This window comes from Chelonoidis abingdonii, chromosome 17 (genome assembly GCF_003597395.2).
Source record: "Chelonoidis abingdonii isolate Lonesome George chromosome 17, CheloAbing_2.0, whole genome shotgun sequence".
Classification (NCBI taxonomy): Eukaryota; Metazoa; Chordata; order Testudines; family Testudinidae; genus Chelonoidis; species Chelonoidis abingdonii.
This window is the reverse complement of record NC_133785.1, coordinates 7,943,550-7,969,168: the sequence shown is the minus strand read 5'-3', so window position 1 is coordinate 7,969,168 and position 25,619 is coordinate 7,943,550. Positions and strand designations below refer to the sequence as shown.

The 25,619-nt window shown below is 53.7% G+C and overlaps 2 protein-coding genes across 24 annotated transcripts in view; one reads left to right on the top strand and one right to left on the bottom strand.

Annotated features, from left to right (window-relative positions):
* SLC25A45 (solute carrier family 25 member 45) overlaps nucleotides 1-6,049 on the top strand; it is a 386,904-nt gene extending 380,855 nt beyond the window's left edge. The window contains exon 7 of the transcript XR_012657155.1: nucleotides 6,039-6,049. The gene's annotated coding sequence lies outside the window, so the exon portion shown is untranslated. The remainder of the gene's footprint in view (nucleotides 1-6,038) is intronic.
* NRXN2 (neurexin 2) overlaps nucleotides 1-25,038 on the bottom strand; it is a 365,564-nt gene extending 340,526 nt beyond the window's left edge. For all 23 annotated transcript variants that reach the window (XM_075073260.1, XM_032798089.2, XM_075073268.1 and 20 more), the window contains exons 1-2: nucleotides 25,006-25,038; nucleotides 16,719-17,872 (exon numbers count right to left, since the gene is read on the bottom strand). In XM_075073260.1, the coding sequence (XP_074929361.1) occupies nucleotides 16,719-17,436 (718 nt within the window). In that variant the 5' untranslated portion in view covers nucleotides 17,437-17,872; nucleotides 25,006-25,038. The remainder of the gene's footprint in view (nucleotides 1-16,718; nucleotides 17,873-25,005) is intronic.
* Nucleotides 25,039-25,619: the final 581 nt, after the last annotated feature.

Sequence of the window (25,619 nt, the reverse complement as noted above, 5' to 3'; positions counted from 1 at the left end):
AAGTTGAGGAAACAAAAATAAGACTAACACGCCTTGCCTGGCTAATTACTTACAGGTCTGAAACATGAGAGACTGATTCAGAAAGATTTGGAGAGCCTGGATGGACGTCTGGTCCCTCTTAGTCCCAAGAGCGAACAACACCACCACAAAGAGCACAAACAAAGACTTCCCTCCACCAAGATCTGAAAGTATCTTGTCCCCTTATTGGTCCTCTGGTCAGGTGTCAGCCAGGTTTACTGAGCTTCTTAACCCTTTACAGTTAAGAGACATTAACCCTTAACTATCTGTTTATGACAGCTCCACTAACTCTAAATCTGCCACTGGGTCGGTTTGTGGAATGTACGTGGGTGTGTCTGTCTGCCTGTGGGTCTGCGGGGTGTGTATCTGCATGTAGGTCTGCGGAGTAGCGGTGTATCTGTCTGTAGGTCTGTATGGAGGGAGGAGGTGTACCTGTCTGTGGGTCTGCAGGGTATGCATGCCATGTGTGCATGGATTGGTTTGTGGAATGTACGTGGGTCTGTCTGCCTACCGGTGGGTCTGCGGAGCATGCATGCCACGTGCGCATGGGTTGGTTTGTCTGCCTGTGGGTCTGCAGGGTGTGCATGCCGTGTATGCATAGGTCGGTTTGTGGGGTGTGCGTGGAACTGTGGAATGTACGTAGGTCTGTCTGTGGGCCTGCAGGGGGTGTGTGTCTGTCTGTCTATGGGTCTGCTGGTGGGTCTGCGGAAGTGTGCATGTCTGTCAGTCTGCAGTGTGGCTCCCCGCTGGCTTGGGCAGGAGCCGGGCTCTGGGCTCCCAGACAACCTGTCCTCAACATGGGGTTGGCACATGCCTCACACAGCAGCTGCCAGGCAGCCCATCGGCACAGGACAGCAGCACACAGCATGTTCACTAGTGAGTGAGACAGGCAGAACAGTGGCACACATTGCTCACTAATAGTGTTCAAGGGCTGTGCCCACTGCCCGACCCATACAGGGGGAGGACGTGCAGCCCCCACACTCATGCCCTAGTGAGGCACACTGCTACCCAGGCAGCCCTCTAGAGCCAACCGAGCAATGACGGACATTGGCCCGAACCTCTCTCAACATATTCTAAAGCCCCCACCCCAGGACCGAATCCAACCCCTCTAGTATGCTCAAGCTCTGTTCTATGCTGCCACCCCAGGGCCAAATCCAACCCGCATCACTGTGCCCAAGACCTGTGCTAGAGCCCCCACACTAGGGCTGAATCTAGACCATCCTAAGGGAACTCATTTCAGGGCTGATCCTGTTTCATACAAGATTCCCAGGCTACATGTGCTTCAAGTAAATGATGAACCACAGCCCCTCGCGTGTTCCCACGCTGTGGGAATTCTCCACTGTGCACAATGATCAGAATGATGATGCAGCACAAACATGGGTGGGGAGCTTGTGGTTCAGACGTTGGGTTGTATCCCAGCTTTGCCACTGTCCCTTCCTCCCCCCATGCCTCAGTTTCCCCTACCACCCTTTATCTCTTCAGACTGTAAGCTCTTCAGGGCAGGGACCATCTCTCACTATATGTCTGTACAGAGCCCAAAAGGGGCCCCAGTCTCAGCCGTGCGGGATCTGTGCAGTGCCTGTCCTGATCTCAGCCGTGCGGGATCTGTGCAGTGCCTGTCCTGCTGGGGGCCCTGATTTCAGCCAGGGTCAGGGGTCTGTGCAGCACCCAGACCACCTGGGGCCCTGATCTTGGCCATGGGGGAGGGCGGTCTGTGTGGCCTCTGGCCTGTCGAGGGCCCCAGTCTTAGCAGGGTGGGGGTCTGAGAGACACCTCACCCTCCAAAGGCTCCGATCTCAGCAGGGGGGTGGGGTGGTCCATGCAGCACCTGGCCTGCTAGGGGCTCTGATCTCAGCTGGGGCAGGCAGACACTACTGCAATAAGATGACTCAGGAATTCTGTGTCATTCAGGGAGGCAAATATGGGCATTTTGTGCTGAACCCAACCCAGGGGGGAGGAGGGTTCAATTCCAAGTGAACCCCACCCCCACCTCCCCCCACTTACTCGCAAAGGCAGATCCCAGCTTTCCTGGGGGGCTCCCTCCCTTGCACAAACACCCCTAGCTTTCCACACTGGCTCCACCGAGCGAGTTTCACACTCCCTGCCGGCTGCGGGCAGTGGCACAGCTGGTGGGGGGGGAGGACTCCTTAGCACCACCTGGTGGTGCCCAGCTGTTCAGCAGAGGGTTCAGGCCGCATAAACCATGCAGAAAAGCCATCCTCCCGGGAGGCACGCAGGCGGGGATGGGCAAGCTCTCTCCACATCCCGTCTCCTGGCAGCTCTTCACCAGCTGACCTTGGGCTGTCCTTGCAGAGGCAGAGACTGAGCGCGGATGGCTGGGCCCGGAGAGCCTCCCCCAACCCTCCGGAGAGGCACACGCTGGGGGGATCCAGGCCAGGCGGCAGCACAGCTCTAACCAGAGAACCACAGTCAGCGCTCCCCACATGTGAACAGTGCTAATAGGAGCAGGTGGGGGGCCCCGGGGAGAGGACGTCAGGGCCGATGGCGGGAAAGAAAAGAATTGAAAAAATGGGGGTGGGGAAAAGGGGGGGGGGAGGAGAAAAGGTGAAAAATTTGAATGAATGAAAGAAAGGGCAAAATGGAGGAGAATAAAAGGATGTAAGAACGAGTAAGAATGGAAAGCAGAAACAGGAAAAGAAAGGAAAGATGATAGAAGAACGAATAAAAAAGGAAAAGAGCAAAAGAATGAAAGGATAAAAAGGAGAGAAACAAGGAATGAAAGAATGAGAAAGAATAAAAAAGAACAAAAATGGAAAAAAAGGGAAAAGAACAAAAAAGATGGAAAGGGAAACAAAATAATGAAGAAAAGAGGAATGGAAGCATGAGAAAGGAAGGGAAAGACAAAGAAAAGAATGAATGGAAAAGTGAAAAAAAATAAAAATCAACAGGGGTTTGGGCAGGGGGGTGAGCAGGGGGAAGTGAAGAAGAGCAGAGAGGTCAGGAACATGAGCTGAGTACAGGGAAAGGGGGACACCTCAAGGACTTGGCACCCTGTCCTAGCCCTGCGGCCCCTTCACTGCCCCTTCCTGGTTGTGACATAATGCGGATCAGGGTAACACGGGCACCCGAGCAGGCTCAGTGATCAATGAGGGGGAGAGACAACAAACATTCTCCCATCTAGAATCTGATCCACCCTCTACCCACCACCCCCTCTCACACACACCCCAGACCCCATCCAGACCAGTCACCCTGGGAGCTCCTGACCCTTCATTGTGCGAGGGAATGGGAGGGACAGGCAGGCTGGCACCTCCCCATGCGGTTGGGTCCAGGTGCCAAGCTGAGATAGCCCCTCTAATATAAAGCGTGCAGTCTCCCTCCAGCCTGCAACCCTGCCACAGCATGGCCCTTGACCCATACACCCACCAGGGCACTTGCTGTACCTCTAACCCATGCCTAACACACAGCATGCAGGCACACCCTGCCACCATACCAGTCCCAATTCGTGCCATTCATCCCACAACACCTCCACACACAGCAGGACTGATATGCCTACACCCTCACACTGCCCTGACATCCTACACTACCAGTACACACACACAGAGCATAATTCTACAGGCGTGCAGCCTAACACCGCAACATCCTATCCCACTTGTATACACAGCATACTCCTACACATACAACCCTACAACTGACACCCTATCCCACTTGTACACACAGAGCATAACCCTACATCTGCACACCTACACCCTATATACTTGTATACACATAGCATAAACTTTCACCTATACAACTTTGCACACAGCACTCTACGGCCCATCTCCATTGTATGCACATATGGCATAAATCTCCCAAACAACTTCAATATTCCTTATATACATGTACATCCCAGCATACCCATACAACCTGACATCCCTGCACCCTATAATGCTTGTACTCACACACACCACAATTCTCCCATACAACTTAACACCCCAAAACTCGCTGTCTACCACTTGCATACATACACATATACACAGAGTATAATCCTTCAACTCTACAACCTAACACCCTACTACACACCACTCCTGTACATCTAGTATTTACACACACAAAAAACAGCATACACAGGAAGAACCATGCAATCTAACACCCCAGTACCCAACACCCTAAACTACTTGAAAACACATCCGCACACCACAATCCTCTACCTGTACAATAAACATCCTACTACACAACACCCCGGCACCATACCCTTGTATTCAAACACACACACACACACACACAGACAGTGTAGTCTTTCACTCATACATATTACCTCCTGCACAGAGACACACAACAAGGTCCTAACACACCACAAGATCATATCCATACTTTTATTCCTTCACACAGCATAATCCTTCACCCATACAACACCTTCTGCACACTGCCAAACAACACAGTCCTTCAACCAGACACCCTACACTCCTGGTAGGTCTGCCCTTCACCCATACACCCTAGTGCACAAGACCCTTTGTCCTTTGTGCAGAGAGACACACATCATAATCCTCCACCCAGACAACCTAACATCCCAGTACATAGCACCCCTATGACCTCGTCTTCCTACGTGTAACATAGCCAAGCAACCCCACACACCCTAGCACGCAGTGTCCTCCCCCAACATCTCATTGTACCCAGCAACTCCCCCCATTACACCCACCCAGACCTCCTCAGTCAATTAAGAGTCGTTAGCAAAACTGTCCCCTGGGCAACCAGCCTAGGCAACAGTCACTAAGGACTCACCATACCGCGGTCCATAGAAATTGGCCTCAGCCAAAGAATTCAGTCAGCACAATCTCCGCAGCAATGATGGACAGTTGCCAAGAGTCAGCAGCCAACCAACTGTCTCCATAGCAACCAGCCCTAGACAACAGCCGCCAGGAAGCTAGCCAGTGCAATCGTATCCCTGGCAAGCGGCCATAGACGACAGCCAATGAAGATTTGGTTGGCCCAGTTGTCTCCATAGCAAATGGGAAAAAAACACAAACAATCACCAAGCAGTCAATAGTTGTCTCAGTTCTCTCCATGGCAACCAACCTAGACAACTGTCACCCAGGATTCAGAGTGTGTGGGCAGATGTGTGGGTGGATTGTGCAAGGGAAGGTGAAGGATATGTGTGTCTGTGTGTGGCTGAGTGCATTGTGCATAGGTGGGTGGGCGAGCGAGTAGCTGGCTGTCTTGTGGCATCTGTCGTGTTTGTGTGTGTTGTGTGAGTAGGTGGGTGTATTGTGTGACAGTTGGGAAGGTGTGTTGTGTGTCTGCGTGATTGTGTCTGTACAGGTGTGTTTGTATGATTGGGGTGTGTGTGTGTGTGAGAAAGAGAACGTGTGTGTGAGCATGTTGTGAGTGGATGTGTTTCTTGTGTGTCTGTTGGTACATTTGTTGTACATCTATAAGTAGTGCGTGTGCATGTGCGTGAAGTGTTTTGAGAGTGCTTGGTTCTATCTGTGTGTTTAAGAAAGTGTCTCTATGTGTATATATGAATCTATGAGTGTCGCATGTGAGCGTGTGTCTGTGCTGCGTGACTGTTTCTGTGTTACTGGGTGCCTGCCTGTGTGAACAGTGTGTGACTGCATCATTCTCCATGTGTCTGTACACATGTATGTTTTGTGTGGGTGTTTGTGTGCTATGTATGTGAGTGCTGTCTGGGTGGGTGTACTGCACATCTGCCTGTGTGTACTGAGAGTGTCGTGTGTGCACGTACACGCTGTGAGTTTGCCTGAGTATTGTCTATCTGTGTGTGTTTTTGAGAGAGTGTATGAGGGGGTGATGTGTCATGAGTAAATGTATCTGCTTGCACACACACACGCACACACACGCACGCGCGCTCTCCCCCACAGACCGCTAGTGACTGGCCAGGAAGCACTCCCCCTCTGCTGGCTGGGGCAACTCACAGACACAGCTTACCCAGCGTGGGATCACAGCCAAGCAGACATAGCCATGAACACACACATTTTGGCTAAACAAACATCACATGGCTGGGATGAGATTGCTCCCCCAAACAGAGCCCAATCTCATCCCACACAAGTCCCCAGTTAACTTAGCGGGAAAAGGAAATTGGCCAAGGTCACACAGCTGCTCAGTCACAGAAGGAACCCAGAAGTCCTGATTCTCTAACCCAGCAGGCCCCACTCTCCTCTCCGAGCTGGGACAGAACCCAGGAGACCTGAATCCCAGCCCCCCTTCCCCATTCTAACCACTGGGCCTCCGTGTCTCTCTGCGCAGTGTCACTCTGGTAGTGTGGAATCACTGTGCAGATGAAGAGGCACTTGCAGGATTTTAGATGTTTAACATCCCCAGATGCTTCCTATGAGGCTGTGATTCCTTGTACCTCTGCCCTGCCCCCCACCCTCCCTCACAGTCAGACACACACATCATGTCAGCTCCCTCACCTGGTGGGTGGCAACAGGGAAAACCCATGGAAACAGAGACCACCAGGTGGCGCAGGCTTCACAGCGACTGTAGGCCCAGCACATTGCCCACCCCAGCTCCTTGCCTCCCTCCAGCCTCACCACTGCTCTCCTCCATCGCAGGAACTCCCTGCAGCTTCCCCTCCCTCACTCCAGGTACCCCATTCTCCTCCATTGCCAGAGGCTCTGTAACCCTACTTCCCCCCAGTACCAGGCTCCCCATTGTCCCCTGCATGCCATGGGCTGTAGGTACACCTTCCCCTCTCTCCCATGCCAGGGGCTCTGTGCCCCCATGCCAGGTCTCCCATTCCCCCCATGCCAGGAACCCTCTTCTCCCTCCATGCCGGGGCTCTGTGCCCTCCCTGCCAGGGGAGCACTGGTGACAACGGCTGGCCAAGGTGCCGAAGGCAGGTTCTGCTGGACCATTCCAGGAGCTCTGGGGCCCCATCCCACACCCAGGATTCCTGGTGGAACTCTCGCCCATACACACGCACACGCAGTGCTCATGGGTGGCAAGTCTGTAGAAATTTTGGTGGTGCCCAGAACCCGCCCCCCCAACTCCGCCCCCACCTGCCTAAGGCTCTGGGAGGGGTTGCGGGGGAAGGTCTGGGGTGCAGGTCCTGGGCTGGGGATTAGGGTGCAGGAGGGGTGCAGGGTGCAGGCTTTGGGATGGAGTTTGGGTGCTGGGTGCAGGCTCTGGGCTGGGGCAGGGGGTGGGTGTGCAGGAGGGGGTGAGGGGTGCAGGCTTTGGGACGGAGTTTGGGTGCATGCTCTGGGCTAGGGAGTTTGGGGATAGGAGGGAGTGCAGGGGTGAGGGCTGTGGGGCTGAGGATGAGGGATTCATGATGCAAGATGGGGCTCAGGGCTGGGGCAGAGGATCAGGGTGCTGGGGGATGAGGGCTCTGGCTGAGGATGAGGGGTTCATGCTGCGGGGGGGCTCAGAGCTGGGGCAGAGGATCAGGGTGCAGGGGGATGAGGGCTCTGGCTGGTGCTGAGGGGTTCATGCTGCGGGGGCGCTCAGAGCTGGGGCAGAGGATTATGGTGCAGGGGGATGAGGGCTTTGGCTGGGAATGAGGATTAGGGTGCAGAGGGATGAGGGCTCAGGGCTGGAGCAGAGGATTAGGGTGTGGGGGGATGAGGGGTTTGGGGTGTTGGCGAGGCTCAGAGCTAGGGCAGAAGCACAGGGTAAGTGCAGCCTGCCTTGCCATTAGTGAATGGTGGGCGCTAGGATCCAGGGGCAGCAGACAGCAGTTCTGCTGGAAGCCCAAGCAGGCGCACGCTGCTCTCTGTCAGGCAGGGACTCGGCGGGGAGGGACACGCGGGGGGCGGGGGTGGCAGGCGGAGGCCAGGACCCGCTCCAGGCAGGGACGCGGCGGTTGGGGGGAGACCCGCGGGGGCCGGGGCCGATCCAGGCAGGGCCGGGGGAGAGACCCAGCTCCAAATATTGCTGGAGCAGGGCCCCCAGCCCTGAATATTGCTGAAGCCCGGACACCACAAACATATATAACCTGCCGCCTATGGCAGTGCTGGTCCTGGTATAACTATGCAGGTGAAGGGCGTGATCTGGCACCACCACAGGACAAACCCTAGCGCTGCCTCAGGCTTTAAACTGATCTCCATGGGAGGCCGGGGAGACCTTCCCGGGGGACAGGTTATCCCATCGGTGAGGGATTCTGGCTCCTTCCTCTAAAGCAACTGAGACTGGCCACTGTTGCGGAGACCAGGTTGGATGGGCTCCAGGTGACAGCGGGGGAGGGGACGAATACCACACTGGGTCTGGTAAGGGGTGGTAGGGAAGGTGGGGGAATACCAGGCTGGATGAGCCCCTGGGTCTGATCCGGGATGGCAGGGAGGCCAGTGTGATAAAAGAAGGTGGGGTAGCTCCCTTTTATGGACACCCAGCCAGCCAGTTAGCTATAAAATCACTGTTAGTAGCTGTTCTCTACTTGCTTTACATGTAAAGGGTTAAAAGAGCCCATAGGCAAAAGGAAGGGAGTGGGCACCTGACCAAAAGAGACAATGGCAGCGCTAGAACTTTTTAAAATTGGGAAAAAAAACTTTCCCTTTGTCTGTCTGTCTGTTCTTCTCCAGGGACAGGAAACACACAGCAGGAACAGGGCTGAACTATGCTGTAGAAAGCTTTAAACCAGGTATGAAAAACCATCAGATCATACCTAGAGGCTGCTTTTTTGAAACCCCCAAATATGTAAGTAGATCAGGAATGTCTAGGAAGACACAATTAGGTTTATCTCTTTTTTTTTTTTTTTTTNCTAAGGAGACACAAATAGGTGTATCTCTTTTTTTTTTTCCTTATTGGCTTGTGGACACCTATGTGCTAACCCCCAAATGCTTTTGTTTTGCTTGTAACCATTAAGCTGGACCTCAAGAAAACCATTCTTGATGCTTAATTATATTTGCTCTTTTTAAATCTAGCAATAACCTAAGTTCCAGATGTATTTTCTTTCTTTTCGGTTTTAATAAAATTGACCTTTTTTAAGAACAGGATTGGGGTGGGGTTGTGTCCTAAGAGGTTTGTGCACAAGTTGTTTAATTAACTGATGGCAACAGCTGATTTCCTTTGTTTTTCTTTCTCAGCTTTTCGCCGGACTGGGGCTGAAAGGGCATGAGGGTACCCCACAGGGATGAATTCCCAAGTGTGCCTTTTTGGGTCCAAAAGGTTTTTTTGCACTTGGGTAGTGGCAGCATCTACCTATCCAAGGTCAGAGAGAAGCTGTGACCTTGAGAGTTTAATATCAGCCTCAAGCAGCCAGTATTAATTTTTCGAATCCTTGTGGGAACCACCTTCTGTACTCAACCTGCCAGAGTGGGGAATCAGCGTTAGCATGGTGGTAGAGGTGGAATAATCATCATAGACTGCAAAAGTCCATATTCCTGACCAGCCCTTGTACTGGACAGGCAACTTAGCTGTAGGCAAGTTAAAAGAGTTGGCCTTAAAGGGTTGCACCATCACTTGGGCCTCTGGGTTGATGACTTTGGGGTTCACCAGGGATTGGTGAATAGCTGACACCTGTGCTCCAGTATTTCTCCACGCAGTAGTCTTCCTCCCACCCACACTCACAGTTTCCCTTCACTCTGGGGGTATTTGCAAGGCATCTGGGCCTGAAGGCTCTCATTGTGACCCCGGGGTCATGAGTTGCAGTCAGGTGGTGCTCTTGGGGCAGTAGGCATTCACATGCCCCAGCTCATTACATCTGAAGCATCATCCAGCTGACTGGGCTGGGGAGAGGTGGGTGACTGGAGAGTAGGATGGTGGGATGAGGGGGCATCTGGGGTCTTCCTGTCTGTGTGGAGGGCTCCTCCTTGCAAAGTGGGGCCTTGGGCTGACACCAATGGTGTGGTGTCTGCTTGGGTTGCCCCTTCTGGCATCTGCACCAACTGCTACTAGCTTTCTCTCATGCTGCAGGGAGGAGACTTAGCCAACCATATGAGGCTAACAAAATGGGTGGGGATAGTCACCTGCAGCCAGGCTAAACAGGCCTCCACACCTAACTCCATTCCTGAGCTCCTACAGGGATCCAGCCAGAGGTGGTGAAACCAGACCCCAGTCCAAAGTCTCTGGCAGCAGTTGTAGATCCAGTTCCTAGGACCCAGCCAGTACCAGCCCAAGAATCGGAACTGATGAAGCAGTCAGCACCAGAACCTGTGCTTGCAACCCCATCAGAGTCAGGGGAGCCAGCACCAAAGGGTGCCACAGAGCCTGCACCTGCAGCAGCAGCGCAACCAGTGCAAGATGATCAACTGGAACCTGAAATACAACCCAGTGCACCAGCGGTTCACAGTCGATGGATCATCTGCATCGCTTCCAGTGGAACCAAGCCCAAGTTCACAACCCCGCAAGAAACTAATGTCTCTAGCATCACAGGAGCAGTTCCAGGCTGAACAGAAAGTGGATGAAAGCCTGAAGGGAGCTTGGATGGTGGCACAGAGCAACCCACCACCTCTCAGCTCTTCCAATATGTCCAGGTTTGTTGTAGAAGGAGGACTCTTGTACAAGAAAATCCTTTCTGGTGGGTACAAGGAGGACTGGCATCCTCAGAGATAGTTGGTAGTATAGGGAAAAGCTCTTGAGCTTAGCCCACAATCACCCTAGTGGTCATGCTGGGGTGAAAAGGGCCAAAGACCATTTGGGGAAGTCATTTCACTGGGAGGGAATGGGTAAGGACGTTTCTATCTACGTCCGGTCTTGTGAGGTGTGCCAGAGGGTGGGAAAGCCCCAAGACCACGTCAAGGCCCCTCTCCAGCCACTCCCCGTCATTGAGGTTTCATTTCAGCATGTAGCTGTGGATATTCTGGGTCCATTCCCTAAAAAGACACTCAGAGGAAAGCTGTACATACTGATCTTCACGGATTTTGCCACCCGATAGCCGGAAGCAGTAGCTCTAAGCGACAGCAGGGATAGAAGCGTGAGCCAGGCATTGGCAGACATTTTTGCCGGTGTAGGTTGGCCCTCAGACACCCTCAAGGATTCGGGAAGTAACTTTCTGGCAGGGACTATGAAACGTCTTTGGGAAACTCATGGGGTAAACCACTTGGTGGCCATCCCTTACTACCATCAAACAAATGGCCTAGTGGAGAAGTTTAATGGGACTTGGGGCCATGATACGTAAATTCCTGAATGAGCACTCCAGTGATCATGACCTAGCGTTGCAGCAGTTTCTCTTTGCCTCCAGGGCTGTACCACATCTCAGTTTGGAGTTTTCACCCTTTGAACTCGTTTATGGCCACGATGTTAAGGGGCCATTACAGTTGGTGAAGCAGCAATGGGACAGGGTTACATCTTCTCCAGGTACTAACATTTTGGACTTTGTAACCAACCTGTAAAACACTCTCAAGGACTCTCTAGCCCTTGCTTGAGAAAACCTACAGGATGCTTAACAAGAGCAAAGGGCCTAGTGTGATAAACATGCCAGAGAGTGTTCCTTCAAAGTAGGTGAACAAGTCATGGTCCTGAAAGCGCTCCAGGCCAATAAGATGGAAGTGTCGTGGGAGGGGCCATTTATGGTTCAAGAGCACCTGGGAGCTGTTAATTACCTCATATGTTCCCAGACTCTGCCCTAAAACCTAAAGTATACCATGTTAATCCTCTAAAGCCCTTTTATTCCTGAGAAATTAAGGTTCTCCAGTTTACAGCCCAGGAGAGAGATGACACTGAGTGGCCTGAAGGAGTCTACTACGAAGGAAAAAGCAACGGTGGCATAGAAGAGATGAGCCTTTCCATCACCCTTGGGCGTAAGCAGCGAAAGCAAATCCAGGAGCTGTGCACCAGCTTTGTGACAATGTTCACAACCACCCCAGGATGGACTGCATGGGCATACCACTCCATTGACACAGGTGATGCTTGCCCAATTAGAGCCCAACCCACCAGATGGCTCCTCAAGCCAAAACCGCAATCGAAAGAGAGATCAAGGACATGTTACAGATGGGTGTAATCTGCCCCTCTGAGAGTGCATGGGCCTCTTCTGGTTTGGGAACCAGAACCGCTGATGGGGAAATCCGCTTTTGTGGGGACTACCGTAAACTAAATGCTGTAACTTGCCCCGAAAACTATCCAGTGCCACACACAGATGAGCTATTGGAGAAACTGGGATGTGCCCAGTTCATCTCCACCTTAGACTTAACCAAGTGCCACTAGATGACCCCGCCATGAAAAGGTCAGCCTTCATCACCCATGTAGGGCTGTATGAATTTAATGTGCTCCCTTTTGGACTGCGAAATGCACCTGCCACCTTCCAGAGATTGGTAGATAACCTTCTGGCTGGACTTGGGGAATTTGCAGTAGCTTACCTTGATGATGTGGCTATATTCTCAGATTTGTGGGCAGAACACCTGGAACACCTCCAAGCTATCTTCCAGCGCATGAGGGAGGCAGGATTAACTGGTAAGGCCGGAAAATGTCAAATAGGCCTAAACAGGGTAACGTACCTTGGACACCAGGTGGGTCAAGGAACTATCAACCCCCTACAGACTAAGGTAAATGCTATCCAAAATTGGTCTGTCCCTAAGTCAAAGAAGCGGGTCCAATCCTTCTTAGGCTTGGCCGGGTATTACAGGCGATTTGCACCACACTACAGCCAAATTCCCACCCACTGACAGACCTGACCAGGAAAAAAACAACCAAACACAGTTGAGTGGACTAAGAAGTGCCAGAAAGCCTTTAACCAGCTTAAGGCGATCCTTACGTCTGACCCTGTACTGAGGGCCCTGGACTTCAACCAACCTTTCGTCGTAACCACAGATACATCCGAGCATAGTGTGGGAGAAGTTTTAATGCAGAAAGGACCAGATCAACAATTCCATCCTGTCGTGTTTCTCAGCAAAAAACTTTCTGAGAAGTAAAACCACTGCTCAGTCTCAGAAAAAGAATGATATGCCATTGTGTATACTTTGGAGAAGCTATGCCTATACATTTGGGGATGCCATTTCCACCTGCAGACTAACTGTGCTGCACTGAAGTGGCTTTACACAGTCAAAAAAAAAAAAACTAACAGAAAACTTCTTCGGTGGAGTCTAGCTCTTCAAGACTTTGATTTTAAAATATAACACATTTAAGGAGCCTCTAACAAAGTGGCTGATGCACTCTCCTGGGAAGGTTTCCCAGAATCAGCCGGTAAAAATGTCCCTGTATTCTAAGTCATTGTAGTCCTCGAAATGTGAAAAATACTGTTTAGTTCTTCATGTAATTAGTAGTAAAATTAGAGGTGTATCTTATTAACTCTGTTTCCTAAACCTCCAGGAAGAAATCCCAGTCGGTGCGGACCTGACCTGAACCAGGCTGGCCAGCACTGTCTGTGATTGGGGCGGGGGGGGGGAAGGCATGATAAATGAAGTGGAGGGGCTCCCTTTTATGGACACCCAGCCAGCTGTAAAATCCCTCTGTTAGTAGCTGTTCTCTACTTGCTTTACCTGTAAAGGGTTAAAAGAGCCCATAGGCAAAAGGAAGGGAGTGGGCACCTGACCAGAAGAGCCAATGGCAGGGCTAGAACTTTTTAAAATTGGGAAAAAAAACTTTCCCTTTGTCTGTCTGTCTGTTGTTCTCCGGGGACAGGAAACACACAGCAGGAACAGGGCTGAACTATGCTCCAGGAAGCTTTAAGCCAAGTATGAAAAACCATCAGATCATACCTAGAGACTGCTTATTTGAAACCCCCAGATATGTAAGTAGATCAGGGAATGTCTAGGAAGACACAATTAGGTTTATCTCTTTTTTTTTTTCCTTATTGGCTTGTGGACACCTATGTGCTAACCCCCAAATGCTTTTGTTTTGCTTGTAACCATTAAGCTGGACCTCAAGAAAACCATTCTTGATGCTTAATTATATTTGCTCTTTTTAAATCTAGCAATAACCTAAGTTCCAGATGTATTTACTTTCTTTTTGGTTTTAATAAAATTTACCTTTTTTAAGAACAGGATTAGGGGGGTTTGTGTCCTAAGAGGTTTGTGCATGTGTTGTTTAATTAGCTGGTGGCAACAGCTGATTTCTTCTGTTTTTATTTCTCAGCTCTTCCCCGGAGTGGGGCTGAAAGGGCTTGAGGGTACCCCACAGGGATGAATTCCCAAGTGTGTCTTCCTGGGTCCAAAGGGTTTTTTTGCACTTGGGTGGTGGCAGCATATACCCATCCAAGGTCAGAGAGAAGCTGTGACCTTGGGAGTTTAATATCAGCCTGAAGTGTCAAGTATTAATTTTTCGAATCTTTGCGGGCCCCGACCTTCTGCACTCAACCTGCCAAAGTGGGGAATCAGCCTTGACAGGTGGGGTGATACCAGGCTGGGCAGGCGTCAGGTCCGATTGAGGGTGGCAAGTGGGTGGGGGGGTGGAGGAAGACGATGCTGGGTGAGCTTATGGATCTGATCCAGTCTGTTCCTAAGCTCCTGTCTCCCTTCTCTGTCCAATCCTCACTATGTATCCCTCCAGCACCCTGCCCCAGCCAAATGCTCCCCAGCTCTGATCTCTGCTCTCACTGGCGTAAACCCTCTTTTGCCATTTCTGGGGAGACAGCAGATTGCAGTGGCTGGGCACTGGACTGGGAGTCAGGACTCCTGGGTTATATCCCCAGCTCTGCCCCAACCTTGGACAAGTCTCTTCTCACTCGATGCCTCAGTTTACCCATCACCACCTTTTGTCTATTTCATCTGTGAGCTCTTTGGGGTGTGGCCTGTCAGTGTGTATCTGCACCACGTGACGGGGCCCCCACTCTTGGTCAGAGGGAAGGGGGTTTCTACCAACTGGCACAAGGAGAGCACAAATGCGTGAGGGGACAGTGTGTACAAACATGCCCAGCACAGCGCAGAGCCCTGTTGGGTAGTTTGTTCCCAAGCAGCCTGATAACACTGATGCCACAATTTGATGTCCCCATGAAATGCAGCCATTTGACCTTAGTTACCTGCTCGCTCCCCCATTAGAACGCACCCACCCCAACAGTGCTGCCAGCTGAGCACCAGTTCACCCCTCTCTAAACAGCGACTTGCCACTGCATTCCCAAAGCAGATACTGACTGCGGGCATGCTGGCCCATTTCACACATTCACAGCAACCTCCAGGGGCACTCGGGCTTAGGGAAGGAGGAGGGACTTGGGACATCTGGGTTCAGTTCCTACTTGTCATCACTCTGTGCCGCAGTTTCCCCATCTGTAAAACAGGTGATAATCATCCTTCCTTCATCTACTGAGAAAACAAACTGCCCAGGGCAGGGGCTGACCCTAGAGCTGGACTGAGCATGAGCACCCCGCGCACTGGTGCAAAACCCTCTGAGCACATCACAGTCACTGAGCACTGGTGACAACAGATGGCCAAGGTGCTGGAAAACACAAAGCCAGGCCCAAGGCGGGTCCTGCTGGGCCACTTAAAAACACAGTAGCCACCCACACAAACTCACTGGCCACGTAGCATGAATGTGACTTGAATTCAGGGCTCAGGCAGGAAGTGTTCGTGGACACTACTTTTGAAATAACATGTTTTACTGAAGGAATGAGAAATCCTCTCAGAAAAAATGTTCTTCCCTTTAACATTTTCTGATTTCTGGCTGAAAAACTGAAAATGAGGTGGGAAAAAAATCAGTTGAGACCAAAATGTTTATTTGAAAACTGATTTTTGGAGGGAAGATGGGTGGGTTTTCATTAAAAAGAAATCACAGGAAATTGCAAGGGAAATAAGAGGATTTTTTCAAAATTTCCCACCAAAAAATAGGAGTTCCTTTGTGCCGATCTGTCTGACTCACTCGGCTTTCAAGAAAGATGGACAACACACAAGCCAGCCTGGTACCCGTGAACCTGCCAGATCTCACAATAGCACTAAAAGTCTCCCAACTGAGTTCAGGGCCCCTATCAAGTCAGACGCTGCATGGACCCACTCCACACTGAGCTCGGAGCCCCCGTCAGGGAGGCACTGAACTGACCCACCCTGCCCCCACACCGAGGTTAGGGCCCCCTGTCAGGCCAGCTGCTGCCCAGACACACACAGTCAGATTATTCCCTGCATTTTACAGATTAGGGAACTGCGGCACAGAGGGGGAAGTGACTTGCCCCAGGACACCCAGTAGGCCAGGAGCCGAACTTCATCAGGCTAAACCGGTAACATGTCATCCCCAAGCCAATACAACCCAGTTCCCGACCACCAACCTAAGCCAGAGACTCCCCTACTCCAGCAACCCAGCCTCTATAACCACTGGACCCCACTCCCCTCACACACCTGACATAGAACCCATGAGTTCTGGCTCCCAGCCCCATGCTCTAACCTTAAAAGCCTTGACAACCAGCACAGAACAGCAACACCCACAAACAAACCCCGATAATAAAAGAAATAAGCTCCCCACAAAGCAACATCCCCAAAGGTTCCAGCCTGCAGCCTGTCCATCCCTGTCCCCTCCTCTGAATCCCCTGATAGAAGCTGCCAAAGAAGAGATGGGGCCAGGCTCAAATCTGGGTCCAGACCCCACAGCATGGGCAAGGGGCCAGCACCCCAAACCTGATTAGCTGACACCCCAAACACTCTCCCGGGTTGCACAGAGCCCATCCCAGCCAGTCAGGCGCCACGGCTGTGACAGCTCAGCCAGGCTGCTGGTGGCACAAAGCAGAGGCCAAGGGCTGACGCAACAGACAAGTCCAAGCCCCTCTCTGCTGGCACCACTCTGGGAAAGGGGAGAGCATGCTGTGAGGGTGTGGGAGGGTCACGCTCTCTCTGCTACTGCCCAGCCTGTCCCTAGAGCAATCCCCCCACTCTGGGGAGGGACAGTGAGCCATCTGGGCCACACCTCTGCTCCAAACCCTCACCCTCCCCTCCTGTCCCCGGGCTTCTCACCTTCGCTGCAGAACTTGCCCTGGAAGCCGGTCATACTGCAGTCGCACTGCACCTCGCCATTCAGCACACTGCAGAGCCCCCCATGGGCACAGGGATTCTGCTTGGTGCACAGGTACTCCATGTCGCTGCGGATACCCTGGCTGCCCAGCAGGGCCGGCGGTGTGTCACCCAGCTTGAGGTTGGCCACCAGCCCCTTGAAGGGCACCTCGTACTTGACAGTGCTCAGGGTAAGCGCCGAGAGGCGCACATCAGGTGGGATCCCCCCAACAAAGAGGTCACTGTCCACCGCCATGTCCCGCCGCTTGGACTTGACCTCGGCCACCTTGGCCTCACCGTCCACCACCAGCATGGTCTCCCGGTAGTTGCGGGTCAAGAGCACCATGTGCCAGCGGTCGTCATCCACAGGCGTCTCCAGGTGCAGCTTGGCAGGCTCAGCACAGGAGATGGTGAAACGCAGGCGCAGGCGCCCGTCAGCGATCATGAGCTCCAGGAAGTCGCAGTTCCCCCCGTCGTCCAGGTAAAGCACCAGCGCCCGCGAGACATTTGTCTTCAGGCTAAAGCTCAGCTCTCCCAAAGAGCTGGCATCCCAGCGGCCATAGCGGGCCCACTGCCCTGTGGCGCCACCAAACTCCAGTGCCGCCCCACCCGCCCCAGGGCCTAGTAGGGCACCCATCAGCAGCACCAAGGGCAGCAGTCTGGCCATGGCACCCAGTCGCATCTGTCCCTGCCCCCCCCAAGGCAAATGCTGGGTGCCGCCCCCCCACTGCCACAGCCTCAGATCCTCATGGGGGGGGCAGGCAGCTGGATGGCGGGAGGGAGGGGCAGGAAGGGTTGGGGTGCGGTGGCTTCCTTGGAGGCCGGGGAACAGGTGGAGATGAGTAGGGGGCTCCGCTCAGAGGGAGGATGGGGGCCTTTCACTGCTGCTCAATGACAAGGGGCAATGGGATGCCAGAATCCAAATATCCAGAAGTCAGAGAAAACAAATCCAGGCCCCTGTCAAGTCAACCCCCTCCCCCCACCCAGCCTCCACCAATCACAGGCTCCAGGTCCAGCTCCAGGAAGTTACAGCATCCTCCTCTGGCGGGGTGCAGAGCCAGCCGCGCCCACAGGGCATGCTCAGCCCAGCTCCGGCGTCGCGTCACAGGAGGGAGGAGCTGCAAGGAGAGAGAGGAGACAGGTGAGGCCAGGCCATGTGCACCAAAGGGTTAATACAACACAGCCCACCTTCCCATAGCAGGGGGCTGAACCCAGGTGTTCAGGGAACACCTCCTCCCCCAACCCTAGGGCTGGCTATTTTTGCCAGAAATTCCTCTTATAGTATTTCCAGCCCAGAACCTCCTCTGATTGGTTGCTTTTCCCCACTTTCCCCACCTCCTGTGGGAGGGTGGCCTATCAGAGCTGACACAGGAGACTGAGTAGCACCCCCCTCCCATCCAACAGGATTTTAGGTAGGGGAGAGGGAAGAGGAAGCAGGCCATACCATTCTCACAGTGAGGGGAGGGGAGAGGTGGGAGCAGACTGTACCTTTCTCACAGGGAGGGGGAGCAGTGGGAGCAGATCATACTATTCTCACAGAGAAGACAGGTGGAAAGGAGGGAGCAGGCCTTACCATTCTCACAGAGAGGGTATGGCTACACTCGAAACTTCAAAGCACTGCCATGGCAGCGCTTTGAAGTGTGAGTGTGGTCCCAGCACTGCACGTACTCCACCTCCCCATGGGGATTAGCTTGCATCACTGGGAGCAAGCTGCGCTCCCAGTGCCGCGGCAGTGTTTACACTGACGCTTTACAGTGCTGTATCTTGCAGCGCTCAGGGGGGTGTTTTTTTCATACCCCTGAGCGAGAAAGTTGCAGCGCTGTGAAGTGCCAGTGTAGCCAAGGACAGAGAGAGGTGGAAGCAAGCTGTACCATTCTCACAGCGAGGAGGGAAGTGAAGAGGCGGAGCAGGCTGTACCATTTTCATAGCAAGGACAAGGGGGGAGAGGCAGGAGCAGGTCATACTATTCTCACAGCAAGGATGGTGGGGAAGGAGGGCAAATGGTCATATTCTCATCGCAAGAATGGATGGGAAGGAGGGTGCAGGTCATATTATTCTAACACCGAGGATGGGCAGGCTGTACCACTCTCACAGTGAGAAGGAAGGTGAAAAGGCGGGAGCAGACTATACCATTCTCACAGCAAGTGGGGGAAGAGACGGGAGCAGGCTGTACCATTCTCACAGAGAGGAGAAGGTGGAGAGGTGGGAACAGGCCACACCATTTTCACAGCAAGGGGGGGAAGAGACAGGAGTAGGCTGTACCATTCTCACAGAGAGGAGAAGGGTGGAGAGGTGGGAGCAGGTCATACCATTCTTACAGTGAGGAGAGAAGGGAGTAGGCCATATCATTCTGATAGCAAAGATGAGGGAGAGAGGAGGGAGCAAGCCATACCATTCTCATAGTGAGGATGGGTCAGAAGGAGGGAACTGGTCATACTATTCTCACAGGGAGGAGGGAGACGGGGGAGAGAGAGAGGTGGGAGCAGGCAGTACCATTCTCACAATGAGAAGGAAGATGCAGCAGTGGGAAAGGCCATACCATTCTCACGGGGGGGGAGAGAGAGAGGTGGGAGCAGGCTGTACCATTCTCACAGCAAGGATGGGGGGAGGAGGGAGCAGGTCATATTATTCTCACAGGGAGGACGTGGGGGGGGGCAGAGCAGGCCATACCATTGTCATAGGGACAGATGCTGCTCCCTCCTCCCCTCAGTTTACTCCTTGCTCCTCCACCCTCCCTTTGGACTTGTTCTGACATCTGCCCCCCAAGCAACCCTGCTGAGGGCCCAGTGCCCACTGCTCTCCCAGCCACACACCCTGTGTTCTTTGCACAGGGGCAGGTGACCAGAGCTGCCTTCAATGCCAACCTCCAGGGGACTAGGGCAGCTCCTGCCAGGCCTCCTACACACACTGGCTTATTTGCACAGGGACAATCCCAGCTCACCCCGTTATTTGCACAGACCAGTCCTCACCGTCATGTTATTTGATCAGACCCTCCCCGTGGGCCATATGCCATTTACAGACTTCCCCTCTCCCCTGCCACAATCTGCATCTCATGCCTGTACTGCCAGTCAGGCATTATTTATAACCCACCCACCACTGGCATACTATAGGCAGAGGGGGGCATGGTGAGGGGGGAAGGGAGCAGAAAGAGGAGGGGGTGGGGCAGAGGGGAACAGAGAGTAAGTCTGATTGGGGACACCAGGGACTGGATGGCCCCATGGGTCTTATCTAGGGGTGGGGCAGGGAATACCAGGCTGGATGGGCCCATGGTTCTGATGCAAGGTGGCAGGAAGTGAGACCCTGGGGTGGGTGGGCCCGGCCCATTGGTTAAACCTGTTACCCCTACCCAGCGACCATGGCAACCAATCCTCATTAATACCCTGTCACCCTAAAAATCTATTAAAAGAACTAATGTAAATAGGGTGGGGGAAGGGGTGGTTTCCATGGTAACATGGCACCGGGGATATGGCATCATGCAAATGAGGTATGGCAGGTTATTTATAACTGTGCCTCGTCTGCGCCCCTCATTGGGTAATGGGGGCTATTAGCATGCGCTGCATAATTAGCCAATCACATTAAATGCTGCACCTGTGCGAGGGGAGGCACTGATTGACGCCTAAGCAGTGTGCTGGGGGGCTGGGTTCTGAGCCCCACGATTCTCCCTCCTCAGTGCCATCATCTCCTCTTGGTCGCTCAGGTGTGTAGGGGGTTGAGGGGTAGTTTTTTCTGCCCCTACCAAATCCCAGCAGACTTCACCAAGGGATGAGACTGAAGCGGAGGGTTGGATTCAGGCGAACCTCCTCTCCGTGCTTCTCACTCCCCCAACTCATCCCCTCAACCCCCATCTCTCCTCACTCTTGCACCCCCTCCCCCTTACCATCCCACTTCCTTCCCTTGCACTCCTCCCCTACAATCACCACCACCTCCTCCCCCCCAGCCCTCTGTCTCCCCTTACCATCCGCACCCTCTACTCCCAGCCCCCCCACTATCCTTGTCTATTTTAGAGGAGGAAATTAATTAACTATTGATTCCTGCGGCCCAGAGTGATGGGGTCACATTCCCACCAGCCAGGTGGTGGCCTGCAGGGAGATAGAAGGCTTTCCATGCAGCCACGGTTTGGGGCAATGCAGTCACAAACACGGGATGGGGAAGAATGAACATGGGGGCTGGTTTTACACAGTGAATTGCGGGGGAGGGACAGGAGGCCTCAGTTCTATCTTCTCTGGGAGGGGAGTGCCGTTTACTGGATTAGAGAGAGGGGGGCTGGGAATCAGGATGCCTGGTCTCTATTCCCAGCTCTGGGAGTGAAGTGGGGTCCAGTGTGTTAGACCAGGGGAGGAGGAATCAGGACTCCTGGGTTCAGGGAGGAGTCTGTGGCAGATCTGGGAATTGAACCCAGGAGTCCTGAGTCCCAATGCCCTAATCACAAAGGCCTCCTTCCACCCAGCTCTTCTGGGGAATTAGGAGAAACACAACTAGGATTCATGCCATGAAGCTTGGATTGCAATATATTCCTGACCCCAAATCAGGGTCAAGAGCAGTATGGTCTTGATTAAGTTTAAGGCACATCAAATCAAGGGTGCTCTCCCCTAAACATCCCACTATGCACACAGATGCAAAACAAGATTGGTGCCAGCAGCAACATCCAATTAACTTTGGGTGAAACCCTCACCAGCCCTTGTCTAACAGGCTCTCAGTGCTGCATCGTTCACCTGAGGAACTCCCTGCTACAAGAAAATGATCAAACAATTCTCATTCTTCCTGTCTGGATCATAGCAACCTGGGTGTCTAAGCACAGCACAACAAGTAGAATTACACTGCTGAGCCAGGAACAGCCACCACTTAAATCCTGGGCAAGTACGTGCTAAGAAGAGTTGACACATTATTATTTGCACTGGCGTCAGCTGAGATCAGAGCCCAGACATTCCACGGGGTGCACCGATTGAGACCGGGACCCTGCTGCACCAGGGGTTGTGTAGACATACATTGATAAACAATCCCCACCCCAAAGAGTTCACTGTCTAAATAGACAAAAGAGAGGAGGGGAAACAGTGGCTCCAAGAGGCAAAGGGACTGGCCCAAGCTCAGTGGCAGAGCCAGGGCTAGAATCCAGGAGTCCTGGCTCCCAGTCTAGCACACTACCCCCAGCACCCCATCCTTCAGGTTGTGAGTACTGTGCTTTGACCTTGAGGTGCCAAGATCCCAAGGATGGTTGTAACAAAATCATGTAGCAGGAAGTTCCACAGGTGAGCAGCACTGCATCAAGTGCAGAGGGGTGGATGCTGTCCCTTGCAGGGATCCTGGGAGTCCAAGGTGGGCCCCTGAGCCACTCTGCCACACCAGTTCCCATCTTCATGGATCTGCTTGGAGAGATATGAGTCCCTGACCCCGTAACATCCTCAGTATCACAGTTCCAGCATGGTACGGCAGCCCCGGGGTGTCACTTCAGATTAAGCGTGTTGGCAAGTGTGTGCAGACAAGTACGAAGGACCCCATGCTCATGCGCTCTACTCTGCCAGCCCCGCAGGCTCTGCCAGCCCGGCTCTGTACTGGGCAGCTAGGCCAGCGCACGGAGTTCAGGGGACACAACGTCCTTTGGATCCCACAGGGGGGGATCTCTCTCCCTCCCCGCATCCTTGTTTCTGAGCCGGGTTACAGGGCAGCATCCTGCAACAGGGGCTGCCAGCCTTTCAGCGTGGTGTGCAAGGAGCAGCTCCAGAGACAAGCAACCGTGAGCAGGGCCAGTCTTGTGTGAGCACACATTTATGGGCTCAAGAAGTACAATAGGAGCTTCCAAAGGTACATGCACATGCAGTCATATTGCTTCATGAAAGGACACGTGTGAGTGCACATAGCCAGAGCCTGCTGTGAGTCCACACACAGATGTGCTCCCACAGCCACATCACCCCGTGCAAGGACACGCACTCACACATGTGCATATGGCCAGAGCCTCATGTGAGCCCACCCCTCCCTGCCCCTGTAGCCCCATCATTCTGTGCAAGGCCACACACATGCAACACAGCCAAGACCCTGTGCAAGCACATGCCTGCACAAAAACAGCAGCCCCCCCCACATCACATCCAGTTGTGCATGCACACATACACATGCCTCTGCAGGACAAATCCCTCACAGCGGGGAACACACCAGCAGACTCCATCATGTATCATGCTATCCATGGCACACGCACACAGGTAACACCAGTGCAAACGGGGAGGGAACTGAGCATCAGCACTCCTGGGATCCATTCTCAGCTCTGGGAGGGCAGTGGAGACTAGTGGTTAGAGCAGGGGGGGGTCGGGGAATCAGGTTCTAGCCCTGTCTCATTCACTTCCTTCCCCTTGCCTGTGCCTCTGTTACTCCTTCCTCCCCACCTCCACCTCGCAACAACATGGTATAGGTGCTTAGGGCTAGCTAACACAGGGACCATCCAGCCTACCAGTACCTGGGCTGATTTATTTACCCTGCCCTCCCAGAGCAGCACGGACACAGCGAGTGGCCTTCACACTACATGTTTACCAGGCAGCTCTTAATAAAAGCTGCCATCATGCCAGCCCAATGTCATAACCTCCACTGGCTTCCACCATAGGGGCAAGAACCTACCCTGAGGGGCACAGAGCACAGGGCCATCCCCAACCTAGAGCATCTCCTTCCCTGCTCTAACCCGCTGGCCCCCACTCCCCTCCCAGAACTGGGAAAGGAACCCAGGAGTCCTGTGCAGGGCAAAGAAATAGTTTTAAAATAGCTAAACCTGAGAGGCTGTGATCAGGGGAGGAGAGGTAAGGGAGCAGTGTCCAGAGAACCTGCTCCTGGAGGAGTTCTTGGCCCTAGGGGGAGCCACCTCTAACGGGGGAGGAAGACAGGAACCCAGGAGTCCAGCATCCCCTGTCCCACCCCCACACAGTCGCTCCAGTCTACTGCCTCCGGCCCAAGGGTGTCTCCTTGCATTAGGGCAGGCTGCTCAGACACGTGTGAAGAGGCGTCTCCCCGCAGATCCCCGAGTGCTGCCAGCCACACACTGCCCCGAGCCAGGCGAGCACCATGCCTGTTTCCATCATACCCCGCAGCCAGAACCCAGGGCTCCTCCCACCCCAGCCCCTCCAACCCTCCTCCCACCTTGCCCAACACCCCATTCCCCACTCACACACACACACCGACCCCCACTGGGCCTCTTTCCACCTCCTCCTCCATACACACCCCAACCCCCTGCTGGGCCTGCCCCCTCCTTGTCTCCCACACACATACTGACCCCCACTGGACCTCCCCCATCCCCCCTTTCACACACCCCAATCCTCTGCCAGACCTCCCCCATCTCCCCCTCACGTACCCTGCCAGGCCTCCCCCCGATCCCATCCTCCTCACACACACCCTAACCCCCTGCTGGACCTACCCCCCAATTCCATCCCCACCCATGCACCCTGCCAGGCCTCCCCCACATCCCATCCTCCCCATACACACCCCAACCCCCTGCTGGACCTACCCCCAATTCCATCCCCACTAACACACCCTGCCAGGCCTCCCCCCAATTCCATCCTCCCCACACACACCCTGACCCCCTGCTGGGCCTCCCCTCCAATCTCATCTCTGCCTCATACACCCCAACCCCCTGCCAGGCCTCCCCACTCATACACTCTGATCCCCTACTGGGCCTATCCCCCCCCAACTCCAACCCCCTCCCAGGCTTCCACCGCCACTGCATCCCCCCATCACACACCCCAGTCCTTTGTCAGGCCTCTGACCCATCCCATCCTCCCCTCACACACACACACACACACACACACTGTTCCCCCTTTCGGGCCTCCCCCCCCACCCACAAGTCCCCAGCCCTAACCTCAACCCCAAACTGCCAGCCCCCAATACCAGCTTCCAGGGCCTCCCCCTCCTATTTCAACAACTGGGTCTTGCTTTGGCCAGATGCTCTCAAATAATCCAGTTGGGAGGGCAGTGGGGTACAGTAGTTAGAGCAGGGGGCTGGGAGTCAGGACTTCTGGGTTCTCTTCTGGCTCTTGGAGGGGAGAGGGTTGCAGGGCCACCCAGGGGAGGACAAGTGGGGCAATTTGCCCCAGGCCCCACAGGGGCCCCCATGAGAATATAGTATCCTGTACTATTGCAACTTTTTTTTATGGAAGGGGCCCTCGAAATCGCTTTGCCCCAGGTCCCCTCAACCCTCTGGGCAGCACTGGAAGGTTGGTGGGACTGGGAATCAGGCCTTGTGAAGAGATGGGTCAGTGCAGGAGACACACACACTACTTACGGCTCTGCAGGCTGGGAATGGTGTTGCTTTATTCTGCTAAACACCGGGGCGGGGGGAAAACACTCACAAGCTAAACAGGAAGCCTGGGAGGAGTGGAGGCTGGCTCCCAACCATGCCAGTCAGGAATAACCCCGTTAACCTCATGATGACCACCTTACTACAGGATTCCTGGGTTCTTTCTTTCCCCAGCTCTGGGAAGGGAGCAAGTCTCCCAGTTAGAGAAGAGGGATAGAGAGCCAGGACTTCTGGCTCAAGGTGACATTTCTGGGCCCTCCAGAAGTGCTGACATTCTTCATTTATTTTCTATAGCTAACATGGCTGGAGCCCAGGGTGGGAAGGGAGCGAAGAAGGGAGGGGAATGCTGGGTGGGAGCAAGGGGGCAATAAAGAGGGAGGGATCACGACCTAGGGGCGCTAAAGTCTCACAGCCCCAGCAAGCAGTGTCTCGCTAATCCCAAGCACAGCCAGGGCAGGCATCAATCGGTGCTCAGCGCTGCCAATGCAGGGCGCCTTGAAGGTCAAGCAGAGGAGGAGACCTGGGTGTGGGGAGCGTTGGACAGATCGACTCCAGGGAGAGCTAATAACCCCCAGACTTCTGCCAAGGGTCCACCTAGC